The sequence below is a fragment of the Aspergillus lucknowensis genome (assembly GCF_044049455.1).
Source record: "Aspergillus lucknowensis strain CBS 449.75 chromosome Unknown BJX67scaffold_3, whole genome shotgun sequence".
Lineage (NCBI taxonomy): Eukaryota > Fungi > Ascomycota > Eurotiomycetes > Eurotiales > Aspergillaceae > Aspergillus > Aspergillus lucknowensis.
This window is the reverse complement of record NW_027263547.1, coordinates 836,686-859,457: the sequence shown is the minus strand read 5'-3', so window position 1 is coordinate 859,457 and position 22,772 is coordinate 836,686. Positions and strand designations below refer to the sequence as shown.

General features: G+C 57.1%; 7 protein-coding genes across 7 annotated transcripts; 3 read left to right on the top strand and 4 right to left on the bottom strand.

Annotated features, from left to right (window-relative positions):
* The first annotated feature begins 126 nt into the window (after positions 1 to 126).
* Positions 127 to 2,068, top strand: gliI (aminotransferase gliI). The gene is made up of 3 exons (XM_071034456.1): positions 127 to 594; positions 648 to 1,072; positions 1,151 to 2,068. The coding sequence occupies exons 1-3, from the start codon at positions 195 to 197 to the stop codon at positions 1,595 to 1,597; spliced, it is 1,272 nt and encodes a 423-aa protein (XP_070890583.1). The 5' UTR covers positions 127 to 194; the 3' UTR covers positions 1,598 to 2,068.
* On the bottom strand, positions 1,688 to 2,554 carry BJX67DRAFT_377357 (alpha/beta hydrolase; the record flags this gene model as incomplete). Its single annotated transcript, XM_071032087.1, has 2 exons — positions 1,688 to 2,059; positions 2,135 to 2,554. The coding sequence occupies 2 exons, from the start codon at positions 2,552 to 2,554 to the stop codon at positions 1,688 to 1,690; spliced, it is 792 nt and encodes a 263-aa protein (XP_070890582.1).
* Positions 2,555 to 2,726: 172 nt separating this feature from the next.
* BJX67DRAFT_166665 (serine hydrolase FSH) lies at positions 2,727 to 3,798 on the top strand. The gene is made up of 4 exons (XM_071025019.1): positions 2,727 to 2,939; positions 2,999 to 3,017; positions 3,095 to 3,172; positions 3,248 to 3,798. The coding sequence occupies exons 1-4, from the start codon at positions 2,898 to 2,900 to the stop codon at positions 3,751 to 3,753; spliced, it is 645 nt and encodes a 214-aa protein (XP_070890581.1). The 5' UTR covers positions 2,727 to 2,897; the 3' UTR covers positions 3,754 to 3,798.
* A 49-nt stretch (positions 3,799 to 3,847) lies between these two features.
* On the bottom strand, positions 3,848 to 5,734 carry BJX67DRAFT_377355 (major facilitator superfamily domain-containing protein; the record flags this gene model as incomplete). Its single annotated transcript, XM_071032086.1, has 5 exons — positions 3,848 to 4,147; positions 4,220 to 4,979; positions 5,032 to 5,362; positions 5,440 to 5,573; positions 5,628 to 5,734. The coding sequence occupies 5 exons, from the start codon at positions 5,732 to 5,734 to the stop codon at positions 3,848 to 3,850; spliced, it is 1,632 nt and encodes a 543-aa protein (XP_070890580.1).
* A 1,087-nt stretch (positions 5,735 to 6,821) lies between these two features.
* On the top strand, positions 6,822 to 15,082 carry BJX67DRAFT_389134 (type I polyketide synthase; the record flags this gene model as incomplete). The annotated part of the gene is made up of 5 exons (XM_071034455.1): positions 6,822 to 7,100; positions 7,160 to 7,304; positions 7,379 to 7,647; positions 7,705 to 13,737; positions 13,804 to 15,082. 5 exons carry the CDS (start codon positions 6,822 to 6,824, stop codon positions 15,004 to 15,006), a joined length of 7,929 nt encoding a protein of 2,642 aa, XP_070890579.1. The 3' UTR covers positions 15,007 to 15,082.
* Positions 15,083 to 16,503: 1,421 nt separating this feature from the next.
* Positions 16,504 to 18,225, bottom strand: BJX67DRAFT_342693 (uncharacterized protein). Its single transcript, XM_071028051.1, has 3 exons — positions 17,946 to 18,225; positions 17,004 to 17,894; positions 16,504 to 16,951 (listed from the first exon to the last, which is right to left on the bottom strand). The coding sequence occupies exons 1-3, from the start codon at positions 18,196 to 18,198 to the stop codon at positions 16,848 to 16,850; spliced, it is 1,248 nt and encodes a 415-aa protein (XP_070890578.1). The 5' UTR covers positions 18,199 to 18,225; the 3' UTR covers positions 16,504 to 16,847.
* Positions 18,226 to 18,472: 247 nt separating this feature from the next.
* Positions 18,473 to 22,698, bottom strand: BJX67DRAFT_166623 (uncharacterized protein). The gene is made up of 2 exons (XM_071025018.1): positions 22,365 to 22,698; positions 18,473 to 22,315 (listed from the first exon to the last, which is right to left on the bottom strand). The coding sequence occupies exons 1-2, from the start codon at positions 22,618 to 22,620 to the stop codon at positions 18,690 to 18,692; spliced, it is 3,882 nt and encodes a 1,293-aa protein (XP_070890577.1). The 5' UTR covers positions 22,621 to 22,698; the 3' UTR covers positions 18,473 to 18,689.
* Between the last annotated feature and the right edge of the window lie 74 nt (positions 22,699 to 22,772).

Below are 22,772 nucleotides of genomic sequence, written 5' to 3'. Positions count from 1 at the left end.
CTATACGAGCTGTGGGCAAAACAATGGTATTGTGTTTTACGGTGTTTTTGCAAGACTGGTCAGAAATGCCATGTTTCCTCCATGTATGCATACCGTCTCGACCAGGAAGTCGAGGACATAAAACGAGTGTGCTGCTCCAGCTGGGATGGTTCGCTACAGTTCGCCTTGCGCCAGCATCCAGACCCGATCTCGAAATGGACTTTACCAATATCTCGGAACAGATGAGGGGGAGGCTCCAAGCCATCCTCCCAGCATTGAGGGCATCTCACGGGGTCTCTACGGCGGACGGCCTGCCACCGGTGGATGTGTCCATTGCTGAGAATGAACTGCTTCGCACCGAGATGCTGGATCTCACCAAAGCTGCGATCAATGCCCACCTGCAGCCGAAAGACCTCGCGTACCCCGAAGGCTTTGGAGGTGACCCCGAACTGCTCGCTTCCCTTGCCCGTTTTTTCAACGCCCATTTCCAGCCGGCCAATCCCGTCGAACCTGGCCATATACTTGCGACGTCGGGTGCAGGGAATGCACTCGATGCCCTTCTCTGTGCCGTGTGCAATGACGGGGACAGGGTGCTGGTTGCCGGCCCCTGCTGGGGTACGTAGGGCTATTCTTGTCTCACTCGACCGCCACTAATTGCAGCACAACAGAGGGCTTCGCGCCCTACTTTCGTATCCACGCGAACGTCACCCCGGTCTTCGTCACAGCCCCATCTCTGGACGCAGCAACACGAGCCGGGATCCTTGACGCGTTGATGGCTGCCTATCATGGCGACGAGGACCCAGGCCGCATCAAGGCCGTCGTCCTCACCAATCCAAACAACCCGCTCGGCCGGTGCTACGATCCTGAGGTGCTCCGTGAGTGTCTTCGCTTCTGCAACTTGCATGATCTCCACTTGATCAGCGACGAGGTCTACGCCCTCTCGTCCTTCCGGACGGACCCCAACTCGGCGCCGTTTACATCCGTGCTCTCTCTACCGGATGTCGGTGACTCCGGGGCGTCTTCCACCCAGGCGTCCCGCGTCCACGTTGTCTGGAGCCTGAGCAAGGATCTCGGCTGCGGCGGGCTGAGACTGGTATGTGGATGCGGTCTCGTCTCCTTTCCTTTGTCCCCTGAGAGCAAATGCGACTGACAAATCCATCCATCCATGCAGGGTTGCATTGTCAGCCAGGCCAACGCGGCGCTGCGGTTGGGCTCCGGGCTCGCAAGCTTCTGGCAGGTCTCGTCCCTGGCCAGTGTGCTGGCGACCGCAGTCCTCAATTCGGCTGGTCTCGATGACCTTCTGCAGCGGAACTCGGAGGCCCTCCGCGAATCGTACGAGCGCCTGACAGACGGCCTGACGCGATTGGGGCTGCAGTATATCCCTGCGACGCATGGGATGTTCGTCTTCGCGAAGCTCATTGCGGGCGCATGCACGGCACCGGAAGAAGCTGCAGCCGTCGAGAAACTCGCTCGCCTGGGGCTGATCGTTGCCCCGGGCCAGCGGTTCTCGCCTGGCGGTGCAGAATGCGGCTGGATCAGGATTACGTTTGCTGTGGTGCCGGAGAGGATTTCACGGGTCTTGGAGGTGCTCGCGCAGTTTCAATCACTACAGGAATAGCAATAGCTTGTGATTTCACACCTGCTCTGTGGCCGGCTTGACATTGTAGATAGTGAACAGCAGATGGAGATAGTGAAAATAGCAGACTATTTACATTCGAACCCTTTCTGCCATCGCGATGATCTTCTCAGCGGTGGTGTCGGCCATCTCCAGCCATGGCATATGACTCGTGGGAAGCTCATCCGTCTCCTGGATGCCAGCTGCAGCAATGAATTTTGCCTGGGCTGGCGGGTGGACGCACTCGTCCTCTGCGCATCTCAGATACGCAAGATGGCCCTTGAACAGGTCATCCTCAAAGGGTGCGTAGGGGACAATGCCCTGCAGCGGCTTGATTGCCTGGCGCTTCATGTTGGCAGCCCAGGACTGCGCCTCGGGGGCGGGGAGTTTATGGAAGAGAAGCGAAACGGGGTCAACCATGCTCAGAAGGCCGGTAGATTCCTGCGATTGCCATTGTAAGGAGCGCTGTTTGTCATGCAGCAGGGGTGATAAGGGAGCAAAAAAGAAAAAAAGAAAAAAAGAAAGGGGAAAAAAACGCACATCAAGCGAAACCCACGGGACCAGGTCCGGCCCGATGCCCAGCAGCTGGAGGGTGCTTATCCCGCTTGGCACGCAAGGGCCAGCAACGTAGACAACGGCGATGACCCCGCCGGGCTCGCCGTTCTGGGCGTACTCGGTCCTGCTGAGACCTTTCACGGCGCCTCCGCCATAGACACCGGCAAACGAGTGCAGGACCACGATGACCTCTTTGCCGCTCTTGACCAAGGGGAGAAGGACACTATCGTGCACGAAGGCAATGTCCGTGTCGAGATCGGTGTCGCCATGGGGTAAGCTGGTCGACGGTGCTGCCTGGCAGACAGACTCGTATCCAAGCCTGGCTAGGGCGTCGCGAAGAGGCCCGTAGTTATCGGGACTCTGCCAGGCGCCAGCAACGATTGCGACGGTGGGGAGATTGGGCATTTTGGCGAGCTGTTGGAAGGTTGTTCTCGATGGTCAGGTTCAGCGTTTCACGGGCCGCGACAGGCCTCTTTTCAATCAGCGGCGGTTGGAGATCGCTCGGCCAGTCGAGACATCAACAGGCGAACAAAGAACTGGACCAGAACCCCTGCGGTCGACGGCCAATCGACTTGCCCTGAAGACTCGAATTTTGGGATGGCCGGATCCTGGCGCTGGCAGCTGCAGGTGGCCTGAGACTAGTGTAATTGCTGACGGGAGGGTGGACGAACGTCGACAGAGTATAAGACGGCGGTCGAAGCAAAGATAACGCGCTGCATACCCTTTCCGCGGCGCAACGTGGCCCAAGATGCATTTCCTGTGCCTGCACGGAGTCGGAACCAACAGCAAGGCGAGTCTTCGAGCCCTGATTCTCCCGCTCACTCAGCCGCAGAGCACTAACGGCCGCAGATCCTCGAGCTGCAGACGAGTCATCCTCCCCCAACACACCCTCCCTCCCTCCCTCCCTCCCTCGTATTGACAGCCCTAACCTGACCGGGTCTCCAGGCGCCATCCGGTACGCGCTCGGGCCCCAGCACACGTTCGATTTCGTCGAGGGGGCCATCGACCACCCCATGGCGCCAGGTGAGTCACCCACCCGTGGACGCATGCGTCTCTTCATGCAGACAATAAGCCGAAGCCGACACGCTTCCTGAACAGGCATCGCCCACCTCGTCTCCCCAACGGACACCTTCCACGCTTATTTCGCCCCCACCTCGGGGCTCAGCATGCTCTCCGCGCTGCGGGATCTCGAAGCCCTTGTCGCCGACGCCGAGCCGGCCTACGACGGCGTTCTAGGCTTCAGCCACGGGTCCTGCCTCGCAGCCACCCTGCTGCTGATGCCCGGCGCCCCCAGCTTCAAAGTCGCCGTGTTTTTCTCCGCCGGCATGGCCGCCGACCATTCAGCGCTCCAGGCCGACGTCGTCACGATGCTGCAGCAGCAGCACGGAGGTGCCACCATTGATATTCCCACCGCGCATGTCTTCGCGGAGAATGATGAGGTGGCGCCGGGGCAGGGCCAGTTACTCGTAGGACTGTGTGCGGCGAGGGGGAGGCACGTTGCGACGCACGGGCTGGGGCATCAGATCCCCGGCGCAGCAGAACGGGGGGACTTGGAGAATGCAGTCAGGGTGATTAGGGAGGCGATCGCGGATGCAGAGAAATAGATCGTTATCGTAACCACTCGAACACGAACATAGTCTACTTCGCTTACTTGTCTGTATTTTCTCTCTACTCTCTACTCTGTCTTAACCCCGAAGATCACCTTGCGCCCGTCACAGCTGGAACGAGACGACCCTCTCGTCGTGCCACCCGGAGCATCAGCAGAATCGACGGAAAAAGCGCCGCCGCAAGCCCGACCACGACCTTCAGCTGGAGCTCAAATGCCGCGGCGAAGGCATCGCGCGTCACGCGCTGCAGCTCCGGCGGGAAGGTAAAGATGACGCGGATATTCTCCAGCAGAGCGCTGAGCTGCGCGGCGCTCAGGACCGGGGGCGCCAGGTGGCTCTTCAAGTAGCTGTTTAGCAGAGACGAGCCAATGGAGAGGCCGATGGTGCTGCCCTGAGGGAGGGAAAGTGAGTGAGTTAGTTACAAAAAAGAGGACCTCGAGAGCTTGTTTTGTGGTGAACTCACCATCTGTCGGAATTGGATCATCGCCCCCGTGGCTGTGGCCAAGTCGCGCGGCTCAACGCTGCCTGGGGTAATGGTGACAAGTGTGCCAAAGGTGATTCCCACGCCGAATCCTGCGAGGATTTCGAAGCCGTAGAGTCGGGCAGGGAGCGACTCGCGCACGGGCTCGGCGACTAGCAGGGCGAGGCCCAGGACTTGGAATGTCGCGCCGGCAATCAGGAGCAGTATCGGCACGCGACGGCGCATGAAGATGATATTGCTGACCAGGGACCCCACGGGGGCAAGCATTGCGTATGGGAGGAGGCGGACGCCAGCATCGAGGGCCGACAGGCTGTTCACCGTCTGGAAGCGCTGCGGGAGGGCAATCACGAGCATGGTGAAGGGGACGCCGAGGAAGAATGCCTGCAGGAGCATCCCCATCCAGTAGCGGTTGGGGAAGAATCGGAAGGGGAAGACCGGCTCCACGGCCCAGGTTTCTTTTGTTGCGAAGTATTCCCACGCGACGAAGGAGACCCAGAGGACGGCCGAGACCACAAACAGGGTGATGGGCAGTGCGGACGACCACGAGTACTCGGTGGTGGCTTCAAGCAGGCCAGTCACCAGGAGCAGACTGGCTCCTACCAAGAGGAGCGTGCCGACAAAGTCAACCCTTCGCAGCGAGTGCTTGTTGTCGCCAGAAGGGGTGGAATGGTCGTGGTGCCGTGGGAATCGGTTCGGGAGAAACACGCCCAGTGCCACGACAGCGAGAGCCCCGATTGGAAGGCTGAATGACTTCCAGGTTAGCGAGGAGACCGACTCGATTGGTGTCAACTCACTTGATCAGAAAAACCCATCGCCACGTCGTCCCGTCTGCAATGGCGCCGCCGATGATGGGACCCAGCAGAGTCGCCAGCGCGACGTCCGCAGACAGGAGCGACCCGTACTTGGGATACTTGTCGGGGGGGATGAGTTCAAAGAAAACAACCATGGAGATGGAGAAGCATCCTGCTCCTCCCAGGCCTTGGAGCGCACGGAAGACGATCAGCATCGTCATGCTCTGGCTGGCACCACATATCGCAGACCCGATGATGAAGATAACGAGGGAGGCAATCAGCGACCATTTTCGAGTCAGGATGTCGCTAAGCTTTGCCCAGATGATGATGAACCCTGTGTCGCGCCACGGTTACCTAGGTACCTCCAGGGCGAGCAACTGAGGTTTCCTCTTTTCGCACGGAGTGACATACCAGTGTAGTTGACCAGATACGCAACAACAACCCAGCCGGTTTTGCTGAAACCCTGGAGGTCGTTGGCAATTGTGACCAGAGCAGTACTGACGATGGAGACCTCAAGGTTTGGGAGGAAGATGGCGATCGAGACACTGCGCAGTGAGTACATGCACTGCCTTGACAGTCACTGGGGGGGGCAGCCATACCCTAACAGCAGGACTGCGAGTTTCCAGCCAGTAATGTAGGGGCTGGGGCCGACTTCGGCGCCAGCAGCAGGAGAAGGCTGCTCAATGTCTTCAGGCGACTTCTCCATGGCAGGAAAAGAGATTGCTCACGATCACACTTTCGAGGCGTCGACTCAAACAAAAGGACAGCTGCTGACAGAGGAGGGGTCCTCAGGAGCCAGTCCATTTTTTGATTCCTGCCGCATCCTGCGCCATTTCTGTGCAGTGCAGAGTAGTCGACAAGCATTTTGATCCTGCGCAACGCAACCCCTTGGCATGATGACGTGCAGGGATTCAAATCCTTCTAGGCACATCTCAGCGGAGTCGGACGTCCCTCCGGAAATTCGGCGTAATGGGAACAAAGACTCAATACGAGACGGGAGAGAAATTTGCAGATTTCGGTTAATCAATGTCTGCGCCTGTTGCCGACGGTGCGGACAGTGCGTCCGCCCTCTGTCCAGAGCGCAGACAGGCACCTGGGTACCTTTGGGAGAGGGAAAGAGTAGTCGTTTCTATAAGGTTATTGTTCCTGGTCTTGGGTTTGGCACTATTTGTCTTGCGCCATACGTGGGGAGATGTCGCAATCCGGAACGAGAGTTTATATTCGCAATGGATGCCGCCGCTCCCACGAGTAACCAGCCATCACAACTGACATACCATGACCAACATTACTGTATGGGAGACTGCAAAGTTTCCTGGTCATAATACGATACCAAGCTTTACCCAAGTTCAATGCGGACCGGATCAACGCGAGAAGTCGTAACCGAGAATCCTTCGACACGAGCTTCATCCGAGCTCCAACTATATCCTCTTGATAGCACACATCCGATGCACCACGCCCAACAAGACCACGAAGCTAGCTGGCCCGGCGAGTTTCAGGTAAGCGATCTGTCAGCTCAGCTTTCGTATCCAGTGCAGCCGCACGGCACCTCTCAGTGCGAATCCTGGCTGCCTGTCAACAGAGCAGGATGGGGGCCATTCTCTTCGTCACCTGCGAAGATGGACAGTGATCCGGGTTGGATATCCCTCAGCTCCATCATTGATAATGGACTTGTGCATATAAACGGGACTGTGGCCAAAGCACACCTGTGCTGTCTGGAAGTATCATTTTAGAGTCATTGTACAATATCTTTTTTCCTCCCATCGGCAGTGCTTGATCATTGTGCATCATCTGCCATGGCTCCTAGCTTCGATCACACTCATCTCCCCATGCGAGACCCAATTGGCCCGATCCCCGTCCCCGTCCCCTTCATCCCCGAGGGCGAACTGCCAAATGGGCAGGTGTTGGAGCCGATTGCCGTTATAGGCCTTTCGCTGAAGTTCCCGCAAGACGCTACCTCCCCTGCAGCGTTCTGGCAGATGCTGATGGAAAAGCGATGCGCCACAACGGAGGTGCCGGCTGATCGCTACAATATCGATGCGTTTCACGGCCTGGATACTGGCCGGACGAACCAGGTACTGTGATGCTGTTCCAACAACAGCGGACAGCTAACCCATGCTTCCAAACACCATAGGTACGCCCGCGGGGAGGCCACTTCATCAAAGAGGACCTGACGTTGTTCGACGCCCCCTTCTTCTCCATCACCTCCACCGAGGCCGCCTCGATGGACGTCCAGCAGCGCCAACTATTAGAATGTGTCTACAGAGCCCTCGAGAACGGTAACTATGCCCCCCCAACGTTATAAAGACGTGCTACGTGTGAAAGAAGCTGATCACGGCGCGTTGATTATCAGCTGGGCTCCCAATTGACAAGGTCGATGGGTCGAACACCTCCGTCTACACAGGCTCCTTTGCCGACGACTATCGGCTGATGACCATGCGAGACCATGACTCCCTCCCCAGATACGCCGCCACGGGTTCGTCAATCAGCATTCTGGCGAATCGCGTCAGTTGGTTCTACAACTTGCGTGGGCCCAGTCTGCAGGTTGACACCGCGTGCTCGAGCAGTCTCGTTGCCCTGGATCTTGCGTGTCAAGGATTGATCATGGGAGAGGCAGATACGGTGCAAATAGCCTCCCAAAGCCCTAAATGATGAACGTTTTCTAACCGAGATATATAGGCCATCGTCGCGGGCTCAAATACCCTCCTCGGGATGGACACATCCCTTATCCTGTCAAACATGAACTTCCTCTCCCCCGACAGCCGTTGCTGGAGCTTCGACCACCGGGGGAACGGCTACGCCCGTGGCGAGGGCTTTGGGGTCCTCGTCCTGAAGCGCATGTCGGACGCCCTGCGAGACGGCGACGTGATCCGCGCCGTCATCCGCTCCACGGGCTCCAACTCGGACGGCCGCACCCCGGGCATTGCACAGCCCAGCGGCGACGCCCAAGAGAAGCTCATCCGGGAGACCTACGCCAAGGCAAACCTCGATCCCTCAGTCACCCGCTTCTTCGAGGCACATGGGACGGGTACTGCCGTCGGGGATCCCATCGAGGCGTCCGCGATTGGAGCCGTCTTCGGCCGGCATCGCAGCCCCGATGAACCGCTGTACGTTGGCGCAGTCAAGTCCAACGTCGGGCACCTGGAAGGTGCCAGTGGCGTGGCTGGTGTGATCAAGACCGTCCTTGCGCTGGAGCGCGGGATCGTCCCGCCGAATACGAATTTCGAGAAGCTGAATCCGCGCATTGACGCGCCGATGCTGGGGCTTGCCTTCCCGGAACAGGCAGTGCCGTGGCCCTGTACGGGGCTTCGCCGGGCGTCGGTCAATTCCTTTGGCTTTGGTGGTTCGAACGCGCATGTCGTCCTGGATGATGCGTACCACTTTCTGAAGTCGCAAGGGCTGGCTGGGTTCCACAACACAGTAGCCCTCCCACCACGAACAGCTCAACTCGATACAGACACAGGCGCGGTTGTGCAGAGTACGAATGGCACTGTCTCACACCCTGCGCTCCTGGTCTGGTCCACTGCCGACGAGGGTGGACTGAAGCGCATATCTGAAGCATACAACGCCCACTTCAAGAACCTCCACAACACCCATCCAGCCTATCTCGCGGACCTCTCGTACACCCTGTCGCACAGACGGAGTCTCCTGCCCTGGCGCTCATACGCACTCGCACACTCGCTCAGCAGCCTCCAGACCGACGGCGTCGTCCTCTCCGCGCCCGTCCGCTCCTCGCGAAACCTCGGCCTGTGCTTCGCATTCACCGGCCAGGGCGCCCAATTCGCCGGCATGGGCCGCGAGCTGCTCGTCTACCCGGTGTTCAAGAACATGCTGCTGCGCGCACAGCTGTACCTGTACGAGCTGGGCAGCACCTGGTCGCTCATGGAGGAGCTGCTGCGCGACCGGGCCTCGTCGCGCGTGAACCACGCGGAACTGAGCCAGCCGCTGTGCACGGCGCTGCAGATTGCGCTGGTCGAGCTCCTGCGCAGCTTTGGCGTCACGCCCACGGCCGTCGTCGGACACTCCTCCGGCGAGATCGCGGCGGCGTACTGCATGGGCGGACTGTCGCTGCGCTCTGCCTGTGCCGTGGCCTTTTTCCGAGGCAAGCTGGCGGCTCGGCTAGCCTCCTCCTCCTCCTCCACCACCACCACCACCACCACCACGGCGCCGAACAAGGGGGCCATGCTTGCCGTGGGTTTGTCGGAGAATGAGGCTGCAGCGTACATCGATCAAGTCGCTTCGCAGAGCGGCAGTGGCAGGGCGGAGATCGTGGTTGCCTGCGTCAACAGCCCCGGCAGCGTGACGATTTCCGGCGACGAGGCGCAGATCCAGGCCATGCAGCGTCTGGTCGAAGGCGAGGGGCACTTTGCGCGCAGACTGCAGGTCGAGGTGGCGTATCACTCGCCGCAGATGCAGGCGATTGCAGAGGAATACGCGCGCTGCATGGGCCAGCTGGAGCTGGGTCGTGCGCTGCCTGGCTGCACGACCATGATATCCAGCGTCACAACGAACCGCGTGGGTGGTGTCCACGAGCTCTGCGATGCAAACTACTGGGTGAGCAATCTGGTCAGCCCCGTGCGCTTCTCTCCCGCGCTGGGCCGCCTGGTCTCGACGGGGCAGGCGAAGAAGCTCGGACGCAGCGCCAACACCAACAACCCCCGTATCCATGATATCGTCGAGCTCGGACCGCACAGCGCGCTTGCAGGCCCCATCAAGCAGATCCTCAAGGCGGCTGGCTCTGCAAACAGCAGCGAGGTCAAGTATGCATCCTGTCTGACGCGGAACGTCTCCGCGCTGGGCACGACCCTCGCAGTTGCCGGCGCTCTCTGGTGCGCCGGGTATCCCGTCAATCTGACCACCGTCAACCAGATCGGAGCCACAACCAAAGTGCAGCCGCGCATGCCACTGACCGATCTGCCAGAGTACCCCTTCGACCACTCCCAGTCGTACTGGCACGAGAGTCGCGTCAGCAAAGAGTATCGCCAGCGCCGCCATGCGCCTCTCGATCTCCTCGGCACGCCGAGCAAGGACTGGAACCCGCTGGAAGCGCGATGGACCAAGTTCATCCGCACCACCGAGACCCCCTGGGTGGCGGACCATGTCGTGAACGGGGCCACCATCTACCCGGCCGCCGGGATGCTGGTGATGGCCATCGAGGGCGTCCGGCAGCTTGTGCTCGATTCCCCGAGCCCCCGTCCCATCCAGGGATATCGGATCCCCGAGGCGACCTTCCAGCGCGCGTTGCCCGTTAATACCTCGTCCGAAGCGGGAACGGAGTGCCAGGTGTATATCCGTCCCGAGCAGGATGCGATGGGCAAGGGCAGCAGCCGGTTCGAATTCCGGATCTACGCCCTCGAGGGAGGCGCATGGGGGGAAAACTGTCGCGGCCTGCTCCAGGTCGAGTATGAGCCTGCTGAGCGCAACCCCGTTGATGGCGGAGTCGACGAGGCACTGAGCTTGACTGCGGGAGACTGGGGCAAGCATGCCGCGTCCTGCGGAAACACCGTTGATGTATCGGCCGTATACAAGCACTTTGCCGACATTGGGCTGCACTTCGGGCCCACGTTCCAAACATTGGCCACGGTCAACTTCGGCACGGACGGCCAGGTGATGGCAGACGTGAATACATTCGTCTGGGAAGCAGATGTCGCCCAGCACAATCCCCGGCAGGACCATCTGGTCCACCCCACCACCCTCGACGCATTCATCCAGACTGTTCTCGTCGGTCTCACGCGCGGTGCGGCCGAGCTCATCCCCACGACCGTGCCCACGCGCGTCACGAACCTGTGGCTCTCGTCCTCCGGCCTCGCACATCCGGAAGCAACCAGCCTGCGCGTGAGCTCGCGCCAGCTTTCCAAGGGAGCTCGTCAAACGGAGTCATCCCTCATTGTTGTCGACAAAACCGGGGCACTGCGAGCATCGGTTGGCGTGCTGGAGACAACAAACGTCGACCGCAGAGAGGCCACTGCCCTGGAATCGAACGGCACGCCCTCCCGCAGCCTCTGCTACCACATGCAATGGAAGCCGGACATCGACTTGCTTCCCCGTGCCGAGGGCGAGCTGTACCTGGGGACAGGAAAGGCCATCGATCCGCAAATGGCAGACTTTTACGACACGCTGGCGTCGTTCCAACTCCTCACCATCTCGAATACGTTGCGGCAGCTGGATCCCGATCGCGTGGACGCGAGCCGAACCGCATACATCGAATGGATGAAGCTGCAGCTGGAGCGGTTCAAGAGCAATCCACCCCCCGCCAGCCGGTCCGAGTGGTGCAGCAAGATCGGCGACGCGGAGTACTACGAGGGCCTCATGCAGCGGTTATCCGCCGTCAACACAGAAGGCCGTTTCTACGTCGAAGTCGCCCGCAATCTGCTGCCGATCCTGCATGGGGAGGTCGACCCGCTGCAGGTGCTGTTCTCGGGCGACCTGGTGATGCAGTACTACCTGGAGATCAACGATCGGCTGCACGAAGCGTTCTACAAGACGCTGGACCTGATGGCGCACAAGAACCCGCGGCTGAAGGTCCTGGAAGTCGGCGCCGGCACCGGCGGGACCACCGCGCACGTCATCACGCCCTTGTTCGCAGATGCCGACGGCACCGGCAACGGGACCAACCGCTGCGAGGTCTACGAGTACACGGACACGTCGGCCTCGTTCTTCGAGAAGGCGCGCGAGGTCTTCGCCGCACACGCCGCGCGCATGCGCTACTCCACGCTGGACATCGAGCGCGATCCGCTGGAGCAGGGCTTCGCGCGGGGGACGTACGACGTGGTGATCGCGGCAAATGTCCTGCATGCCACGCGCAACCTGGACGTGACCCTGCAGAATGTGCATGCGCTGCTCAGGCCCGGTGGGAAGCTGATTCTGCTGGAGCAGACGGGCGACTTTGCGCGCGGCGGGTTTGCGTTCGGGCTGCTGCCGGGCTGGTGGCTGAGCCAGGATTCCTATCGTGCAAATGGGCCCACGATGCCGCCGGCACAGTGGGATTTTGTCTTGAAGCACAGTGCGTTCAGCGGGACGGATTTCGTCCTGAATGACTATGAAGGCTCGGTGCACCAGGAACTCAGCGTGATTGTGTCGACCGCGCTCGATAGACCCAGGGAGTCGATGGTGTCACGGCCGATAACCTCGCTGCTTATAGTCAGAGGCTCCGAAGTCCAAGCGAGAATTGCGGCGGCAATCAAGCAGAACATATCTGCTTCTCTCGGCTTCGAGTGCGAGGTGCACTACCTGGGCAGCGAGGACAGCACGGCGGACCGAATTGTCATCTCCCTGGTGGAACTGGATCAACCGCTTCTCCACCACCTCGACGATGACACGTTTACAAATATCAAGTCAACCCTGCTTCGTGCGAAAGGACTCATCTGGGCGACTGCGGGCGGGGGCAGTGCGAAAGAAGCTGCCGAGTATCATGTTGCGGATGGCCTCCTGCGAACGCTCCGGACAGAATCTCCCATGCTCAACGCGGTAACCCTCGCGCTAGACACCCGTGAGGGCGAAACAACAGAGGCGGTCCATTGGATCACCAGGGTGCTGGACGCAGTCCTCGCCCAGCAGCCCGCTGAGCTCGAGGTGGAATACCGCCAGCACGGAGGAAGCCTGGACATCAACCGTGTTGTGCCGGCGTACGCAATGAACGAGCATATCGCCACGAGCATCAAGCCCCAGCGCTCAGCGGTCCAGCCATTCGGCACGCCGAACATCCCACCCCTCGCTCTGCAGGTGGAGACGCCGGGACAGCTGGACTCGCTTCGGTTCGTGGAGGACCGTGTGGCGGGCCTACCACTGAAGCCCAACGAGGTTGAGATTCAAGTCGAAGCCGTGGGCGTGAATTTCATGGACCTGTTGACGGCCCTTGGGCGCATCAACCAGACCGAAATCGGCGGGGAGTGTGCCGGAGTCATCACCAGAGTCGGGGACAGCAGCATCTCGTCATCCATGGGCCTCCAGCCAGGCGACCGCGTCTGCGCCGTGGCGTTTGACTGCTTCAAGACGCTCGCCCGGAGCGACGTCCACACCGTCGTCAGGCTCCCTGACTCTGTTTCTTTCACCGAGGCGGCCGCCCTGCCGGTTACGTACACCACCGCGCAGTATGCGCTGATTGTTGCCGGACGTCTTCAGGAGGGCGACAGGGTCTTGATCCACGCTGCAGCCGGAGGCACAGGACAAGCCGCCGTCCAGATTGCCCAGCACCACGGCGCCGAGGTCTTTGCTACCGTCGGCTCCCGCAGCAAGAAGGAGTTCCTCATCGAGCACTACCACATTCCCGAGGACCACATCTTCTACAGCCGCGACACCTCGTTTGCCAAGGGGATCATGCGTGCGACGGGGAACCGCGGAGTCGACGTTGTCCTGAACTCGCTTGCCGGAGATGGGCTGGCCTCCAGCTGGGCGTGTATGGCGAGTTTCGGGCGCTTCGTGGAGATCGGGAAGCGCGATATTCACTCCCACTCCAGGCTCAACATGTTCTACTTTGCAAAGAATGTCTCGTTTACGGCGGTCGATGTCTTTGGCATGACCAAAGAGCGGCCGGCCCTGGCGGGGAAGTCGTTCAAGGCCGCGATGGAGCTCGTGGCAGCTGGTCATGTCAAGCCTCCGTCTCCCGTGCAGGTGTACCCCGTCTCGCAGCTGGAGGCAGCATTGCGGCACATGCAGAGTGGTAAAAGCGTGGGTAAGTTGGTGGTCGAGATGCAACGCGACGCGAGTGTCCAGGTGAGTGCCGCATATTCTTCTATAACATTTTGGCAAAACATATCACGCTGACAGTGACTCGAACAGACGTTGCTCGACCACAAGCCGACCTACCACTTCGATCCGAACGCGACATACCTCATCGCCGGCGGCTTCGGCGGGATTGCACGACGCACCGCGCAGTGGATGGCAGACCGAGGAGCGCAGCATCTCCTCCTCCTTTCCCGCTCCGGCGCAAAGTCCGCAGCGGCCCAAGCTCTCGTCGAGAGTCTCCAATCGCGCGGCGTCCAGATCCACGCCCCTCCCTGCGATATCACGTCCGCAGACGCCCTGGCCGCCGTGCTCGCCGAGTGCGCCACAACCATGCCCCCGATCAAGGGCTGCATCCAGGGTGCGATGGTGCTCAAGGACGCAGTCCTCGACAAAATGACCTACACCGACTGGGCGCAAGCCCTGCTCCCCAAAGTGGACGGCTCGCGCAACCTCGACCGCCTGCTCCCGCGCGGCCTGGACTTCTTCATCATGCTCTCCTCCGTCGTCAGCATCCACGGGTCCGCAGGACAGGCAAACTACGCCGCCGGCGGGTCGTACCAGGATGCGCTCGCGCGCGAGCGCGTCCACCGCGGCGAGCACGCGATTGTATTCAACCTGGGCTGGATGGTCTCAGACGGGATCATTGCAGAGAGCGAGTTTCTGACCCGGGCCTTCCAGACCGCGGGGCTGATGATGCCGATCGAGTCGAGCGAGTACCTCGCCCTGCTCGACTATTACTGTGACCCTGCGGCGTTGGATGGCACGGACCCGACCGCGTGCCAGATCATCGTCGGGCTCGAAACGCCCGCTGGACTTGCGGCGAAGGGGGCCGATACTCCCGCGCTGTTGCAGCGGTCGACCTTTCGCATGCTGCATGCAATGGGTCTTGACGAGCAGGACGCCAATGGGGTCGGCGCCGGCGGTGGGGATAAGGGCAACGCAGCGACGAAAAACTGGGCTGCTGTATTTGCGGACGCTCAGAACGCCGCTGAGGCGCGGGATGTTGTTGTTGATGGGTTGTTGTATAAATTATCTCGGGCTCTGTCGATTCCAGCAACGGATATCGACACGCAGCGGCCACTGCATTCGTACGGGGTCGATTCCCTCCTGGCAGTGGAGCTGCGCAGCTGGCTGGCAAAGGAGTTTGGTGCGGAAGTTGCTGTCTTTGAAATCATGGGCGCAACAAGCTTCGACGGCGTGGCTTCTACGGTGCTTTCAAAGTCTACTGCTGCCCGGAAGCGCTGGGAGCAGCAGTAGGGGGAGGGGTAGTATGATAGAATGCTCAGTTTATTTACAATAGTACACTTCTTGCCGATGATGAACACGAGGGCCGAGGCCAGAGATTAAGTATGAACGGAGGATAATTTTAACATATACCAGCGTATAAGCCATGTTTCCATCCATCTCCGCCAGGTGTTCTTTGACCTCGTAATGCCCATCGGGGGGAACTGCACCGCTGAACATGCGAACTGCACAGTGCAGCTCGAGCACGACGGCACCGAGATTCCAAAAGTCGGCGCTTGCGTTCCAGGGGGCGTGGATGAGGACTTCGGGCGACCGCAGGGCCACGGGTTGGATGGTCTCGCTGAGGTGGCGGTCAGCCCAGCTGGAGACGCCGCAGTCGCCGAGGGTGATATCAAACTCCGAGAAGCGTGCTTTGTCGCCTTCATTGAAGTAGTACTGCCGGAGGGGTGTTGACGGGGGATTGGGACGGGATTACTGTGTATCGTTCCTCGGAGGGGTTCTGCCGGGGGATTGGGACGCCGGCGAGGTAGTGGGATTTTATCATCAAGTAGTCTCGAAATTTCGCGAAGATGTTGTCCGGCTTGATATCTGTCATGGGCACTAACATGACAGTCAATCTGCAACTAGCTTGGAAGTGTGGCAAGGTACCCGTATGGATGACATTATGCTCATGTGCAAAATCCAGCACCAACAGGAGCTGAACAGTGAACCTCTGCACCACCAAGGTTGGAATTCCTGCTCTCGAGGAACCAAGCCCCAAAGCTCCGCAGTGTCTCGCCCATGATCTCAAAGACGAGGCAGACGTGCGTGCCGTTGAGCCCGGAATGCTCAAAGTCGTCCAGCAGATGGCAGACATGGCTGTAGCCCAGCTGCTCGCGATGGCACAATCTCTCGCGCTCAAAGATGGGCGCTTGTGTGCCATCATAGCACTCTGCGCTTAGGACCTTGAGGGCGCGGAACTCGTGCTTGGGGCCGGGTCTACTTGTGTTGGCTCAGTGATCCTTTCCTTTTGCTAAGTTTTCTTACAGCGACGGCTTCAGGTCACGGACCAGCCAGACAGTTGAATAGACGCCGTATCCAATCTTGTTAAGGACTTCGTATCTGTTGTTGAATATGTCGCCAATATAGACGGGATGAAACCCGGCCGGTCGGTACGCCTTGGAGCCTTCTTCTATATCATGTGTGTCGCGCATCTGGCCTGACTGCCGAAGATATTATTCAGGATGCGGAGATGATGTAGAACGGGAAAGAAAGAAAAACACACACAGAGAGAGAGAGAGAGAGCAAGCGGGGGTGGTGTTTGCTGCCACATCCGGTTTGTTATATGGTCCGAACAAAGAAGTGGAAACTGATTTATTCAACGATTGTTAGGGTCCCGTCTCAAAGTTTTTCGGATTCTCAGTTTGATAGAGGTCGAGTATCCGCCTTGCTCAGCTTATTTACCAGAGTATTATGTGGTGACGGCGAATTACTGCGACCCTGGATATATGGTATAGCTTCCTTTCTTCCTCAACCTGCGGTCTCTCTTGAGGGTCGCTGTTTCTTGGCAGATCAGGTCAGGTTCGGATTGGGTTTAACAATTCTAGCTATCTTTAAAGAGTCTCTATCTAGCAAATCCTGTAATACTAGGTATCTTGTATCTTGTCTAGTGTAGTGCCAATAATCTTGATAAGATACCTCTTGCGAGAGCCTGACCACAACTGCTTGGCATCCTGCTTTAACCCCTCAATCTGGAAGGTATATATATTAGTAGTATGTGGCATGAAGTCTATTTTGAGAGAGTGACAGAAGTGAGGATGTGAATGTACATTCAAATGGCCCTAACTGTACCTCAACCTTCCTAGGTAACGGCATCAGTGCGAATGACGAAACTCACCATCCGCAAATTCAACCAATTTGGTTGGAAAGCCCTTTAATCCCTTATACTTCTTCCTCTTATTCCATTGGACTTGTTCATCTACGGATGTTAGTTATATTTTCCGTGCTATCAGTCCGGAGCCGAAACCTACCCCCATCAAACCACAGATCATGCAAGATGCAAGCATGTTCGACAGCAAGGTGGTCATGACCAACTCGCTCCACATAATCCTCTTTATCCCAGCGGTAGGTCAAGATCTTCCCGCCCTCCGTGGATAAATAAAAATACTGCGCGAGACCTTGGAAGGCCCGGCCCAAGATATCGCTTGCCTTGTAGAGTCTTCCCATCCACATCGGGCAGTAGAACAAGGAGTCTTGGATCAGGCCGAGAATCAGGAGCACGTACATTACCGTCGGCCAGTGTTTCGGGTCCCCCGTGTCCAGGAGTTTGAATGACAGCCAGATGATAGTGTCTAACATTGTATGAGGGTTGCTCTTGAAATGGCAGCCTGGGATATCCTCATCTAAACTAGTAGGCACGGCGGACTGATCGTCGGACGTTTGTTTGTAACCCTTTGCAGACAGGGGCGGGTTGTCGGTTCCAAGGCCGTTGAACAGATCCACGGGCGAACCATCGTCCGGGAGGTCGTGTTCCATGGGTCCGCCGTAACAGCTCAGGTTAATTATATCGATAATGTGGAAATCCAGCAAACAGCGGAGAGCCAGCGCGATAATTGTGGTATCACCGGAGAAATCAGTCGGGGCGGCTGCTGAATTGCGTAGAATACCTTCCTGGAGCCGCGCAGCAGCCAAGAGAATGTCCATGCTGCCTCCACCGTAGAAGTCCAGTAAATGCGGGTCGATTTCTCGAAAGTGGTGCAGGAACGCATCCAGGGTCTCCCGGAAAGCAAGGTGCTGATGGTCGGAAATAATAAAGTGCCAGATCGAGGGGGATGAATCCAGGTCGGGACGCATGTCGATGATGTATGGGAATTGTTTGTCCGTCTGGATCATCCAACTCGATGGTGATGTTCGGGTGAAGCCTGGTATGACTTAGTGAATCCGGTTTCAGAAATATTTATGGCCATCTTTACCCGAGAATGTTTCACTTATCCCATAGTCAGGCCTGCAGGGGATATCGGCTGCTGAGCGAAGAATCCTATTTCGGGACTGGAGAAATAAATTGTGAAGCAGCGAACATGCCCCTGCAAGAGAGAAAGCATCCCTGACTGCCGTCAGTTGGTGAAAGATACGCAACAGGAGTTCATTGGGTAGATCTAATAGGGTCGGCAATGTGACTTTGCAGCCAGTGCGTATGGTGGAAGGGGGTGGCATCTGATATCTCATCACCAGGGGTGCAGATGGAAAGAGGAGAAAGAGTGGAAGAAACGATCTGACGAGCTTTGGCAGTCAGCCGCAGACAAATAATTTGCCAATCAGATCGTCCTGTGTCGCCCAAATCGGACTAGTTAATGCAAACCCGAACATGGCTGTCAGACCCCGTGTACAGGAGCACTCCGCGTTAGCAACCTGATGCTTCATGCAGTGTATCCACACTACCTGCTCTCCAAGCATGCTACAAAGCAAGTACATGTGATACATAATATTCCAGTACCTAGGTACTGCTGCCCGTCCTTTATGGGAACATTCAAGCTATTTACTCCCATCATCAGGCGGGACTCTGCTCAGCGAAGCCAGCGCATATCTTTCAGGCGTCGCGATCGCCCCAAAATTGTTTAAGAGGGTATCGAAACATTATTGTTGATCTAGTCATCACTGTGGAAAAGCTAATTCGGAACATCGTAAACCTCGTCAGTTGGTGGCCTTGACTTCTGTACTCATGGCAAACCCTCAATCTTCAACGTTTTCTTATAACTCCCCAACTCCAATAACCTCGCAGCCGGACAACTCTCTTCCCGATTCGATCGATTCTGCACCAACCCCAGGATCACCCCCCTAAAGTTCTTGCCCAGATCCTCCCACACAAAATCCGGATTCAGAGCGGCAACGAAAACACGCATTGCAGACGCCGAAACGTTCATGATGCGACAATCATCTTCAGCGGAGAGATTCTTCTGCATCGTCGCAATGAATTTAGGCCGGAGCAGAGTTTTGAAGGGTTCGAAGTCGGCTTCGGGGTTTGGTTCTGTTTCCATGAGGGCTGGTCCTGAATCGATCAAGGCAGTGGGCGGTTCCGCAATCGTCTTTTCCCCCGTCAGCATCTCATGCAGGAACGCCTCGTCAAGAGGCTCGATGCTCTCGCCGAATTCCCCGTTTTTCCCAACTTGCCAAGGCACACGCGACATCTCTGCATCGCTGAAGACTTTATTGCAGAGGTTGAGGTTATTGGACTTCATAGTGGCATCAATGTCATCGCCAAATTCGGTAGTCAGAAGGTCGTCGTAGACCTTTTTATTTTGAACTTTCAGCATTCCGGGCTTGATGTGCCATAGAGACGCCAGGGCGGCGTGTTTGTCCATGATTTCCTGACAGAGACTCTTCACTTTAGTCCAGTCTTGGCTCCTGCATGCTTCGGACACCTGCGTCTTCAGTTCGCCGAAGGCAGCTGAGCGCGCGGTGTACGTGCTAGCGACAACAAGGTCGTCCATGAAACGTCTCTGGCCGCCCGCGGCGAGATGTTCGAGATACTGGATCATCTTGGTGTAGCCCGAACTCTGTTTCTCTAGTTTGTGTGGAAGCTGCTCTAGCAGACGAGCCGCGACAGCTGCGATGTCGAAGCCGGCATCGTCTGCGGTAAGCATTCGCATGAGCACAGTAACGATTGAACGAGAATGATGAAGCTGGATGTTTCGAAGCTTGCAGAATTTGATCATCTCCGTGGTCCGATTTAATCTCACCGAAGCAATGTCTTCGTTCGTAGTTACCACGTGGATGATGGCTTTGTCGAGGAGCCTCTCGAGGTTTCCGTAGAACTGCTTGCGCGGCCAGCCGGTGTATGGATATAACGCGACGACAGTCTCATACCAGATCCACTCGGCATCGGTTTTGGGAAGGTCGTTTTGAGAGTTTAGACCGAAGAGTTGCCACACCATGCTGAGAGGACGAACTCCGGAACCAGCTATTGTTAACAGGTTGCCGAAGAGGCCGCGCATCAATTTTGTCACGGTATCATCTGCCTTCTTGGATTCAACGGGTGTCGTAGTCCTCATTGCCGCGAGCTTCGACATGGCTGACATTAACAGTGCGCTCATGAGATGGCCAGTTTCTGGACTGTTGGCTTGCATGTTATGTTCTCGAGACGCCACTGCTTGGCTGAGTGTTGATCTCATAATAATCCTCAGCGCAGCAATGTGCGCGTCGTTACATTTCTCCATCCATCTCACGGTATAAGGACTCTCGAGGTTGACGAATTCGTCCCAGCAGACCCAGGCTAACATCGACCCTGTTCCTGATTCTTGGCTCAGGTACGGTAGTGCTAGGATTGGGTGGGAGGGTCCAGACTGGCTGCAAAGTGGGCCATCATGATGGCCTTGCGACTGCGGGATGATGATTCCGGCGTCGAATCCTTCTAGATGGAGAACTCTGGGGTCAAGACTGCAGCATGAATTGACATCAAGGGCGTTGTTTTTTAAGTCCCCCAAAAGCTGGCGATAGGGCTCTGTCTGAATATTCAACAGCATAACGCCCATATCTGCCGCATAAGTTTCTAGGTATCCGGCGAGAGTATCAAACGTCATGGACTTGGCGGCCTCAACATTGCCCTGGATCTGGGTCTGGCGAACAAGTCGCTTGAGATCGTGTGTTCGCTTCGAAGTCGTTTGAGAAGAGATCATATGAGCCAAACTTGAAATCAGAGGCTCCAGAGCCGCCTGCAGCTCCTTTGTGGTCTTTCTTAGTTGCCCAAGCATATTGTTCTTCGTTTTCACTGATTCCGGGTCCGCCCTGTTGTACTCCTGTAGAAACCTGGTGTAGCTAATTCTCAATGGAGCCACCGCGTTGTTGATTTTTACCGAGAGTGCGGACACAAGGGCCTTTGAGAGTGCTTGCAAGTCTTTCTGGTTCAAAAGGACTTGGAGCTGGGGGACTGCTGCTGAAATGTCATCTTGGAGGTGATGGAGCGTGTCGACCCCAAGGTCTTCAAACAGCTTCTCAAGGTCTTGAATTCGAACTCGCTGGCCTGAATACGGTAGGAGGATTGAATTCGTTTCGCCGAGGGTGACTATCCGCTCGATTCTTGGGTCTAGAATGGATTCTACACCAACCGACTCGAGTACGGATGTCACATCCGCGCCGAATTCCAGTCTACACGTGTTGAGGTATGCCTGATTTGCAATACCTCGATAGAAGTAGTATTTATCGCCGACTTGAATCAGAACCAACGACTGCGGTCCTGCCAATGCCGTCACCGCATTGATATTCGCCGCATTCAACAATGACAGGACCTCTTCGGTATTCGTGGGCGGATACTCTGGGTTTAGTTGCACGATGAAGAGTGCGTTGATTCTATAGACGGTTGCGAGATTCCGGGCATTGTCTGTCATTCGCTCGTCGACGATCACCGCAGCACTCTTGAGTTGTTTATAGTAGTCCCGGAGAGCGATTGCATCGATAAATGGTACACTGGAAGGAACGGTTCCTGTTGCCAGCAGAACTGGGCCTTGAAGCTGGGTACCGAATATGCAAGGCAGAACAACTGCGGATGGAGGTTTTGTGGTGGGCTCTTCGTCGAAGAGCTGAAATTCAATGCCAGTCCCGAAATGGATAATTTGTGTGCTTTTCAAGTTGAGGAAAGATGGGAAAGTGGTTGAACCAGTGGCGATCACAACATGTTCTTTGGTGATATCGGACAATCTTTCTGAGCTGGCGCTTGCTTTCTGAGCCGAATCAGAGGTATCAGCCCCTAAGAGTCCCATGTTTTGGTCGCGGCGCGGAGGCGCAGAGATGGTGAAGTCGGCGCGCTCAGTCGCTTCCGAAAATGAAGCGCTCTTCAAGCTGTTACCGGAGCACATCTTTTCCACGTCTGTGGTTGCTGTCGGTAGCACTGAACAGATCAAGGAATCTCCATCTTTCTTGAACACCATGGGGCAACAGATGGTGGCGTCTCCGATGGTCGCCGCGTCCAAGGGTACCGGGATGATATAAAGGGCTTTATCCACGTGGTCGGCAACAAGCAAGGCAGGATTCGTTCCTAGAAACTCCGTGATACGAGTGTAATGGTAGCCAGATATGAAGACGCAGATTTTCTCCTCGGTGAGGGTTTCTCGGTCGAGCATGACATGGGCCAGAAAGTCTTGTCCATGGTTGATATCGCCACTATGGCGGATTCCTTTAAAGGTATTCCTCGCACTGTAACAACACGTGTTGCATGAAGCATCGGCAAAGCACAAATCGTAGTAAGTGGGCGTTTTTTCAGAGAGTGCGAAGATTGTGATTTGGCCTGAGACTATCGGGATCCTGAACGTAGAAGCCGGTGCTTGCATGATCTGAAAGTCCTCGAATACCCCTGCTAATATTAGTGTCACTCTTTGGTAGAGGAGAGGTGAGAAACGTACCGAGTTGCGACTGGAAGGCAGCCATTCGCGTTAGAAGGGTCTCGCCCATCTCTCCAAGATCGACGGCATTGAAGAAATAGTCTTCTGGGTATGAGGAGATGTCGATTTCGGTGATACCGTTCGTTGTCCGACAGAGAAGAAGTCGCTCAGGGCTGAATGGGTGTGCAGAGCCCACTGGAAGGTCTTGTAGGATCTCTCGAATCCGAGCCTTGGATGTTGCGAGCGGGTCGAAGAAGGTTTTCCTAACCTGGTCCATGATGACAACCAGAGGAATAATAGATGAGAAAGGAGAAGAGGATGGGAAAATGGAAGATCGACCGGATGATTTATTCTGAGTTGTTTTCCCCACGTGAGTCACTGCGGCTGAATGACCTCGACTTTTTAGTGACTGCAGCCTTCGAGGCAGAC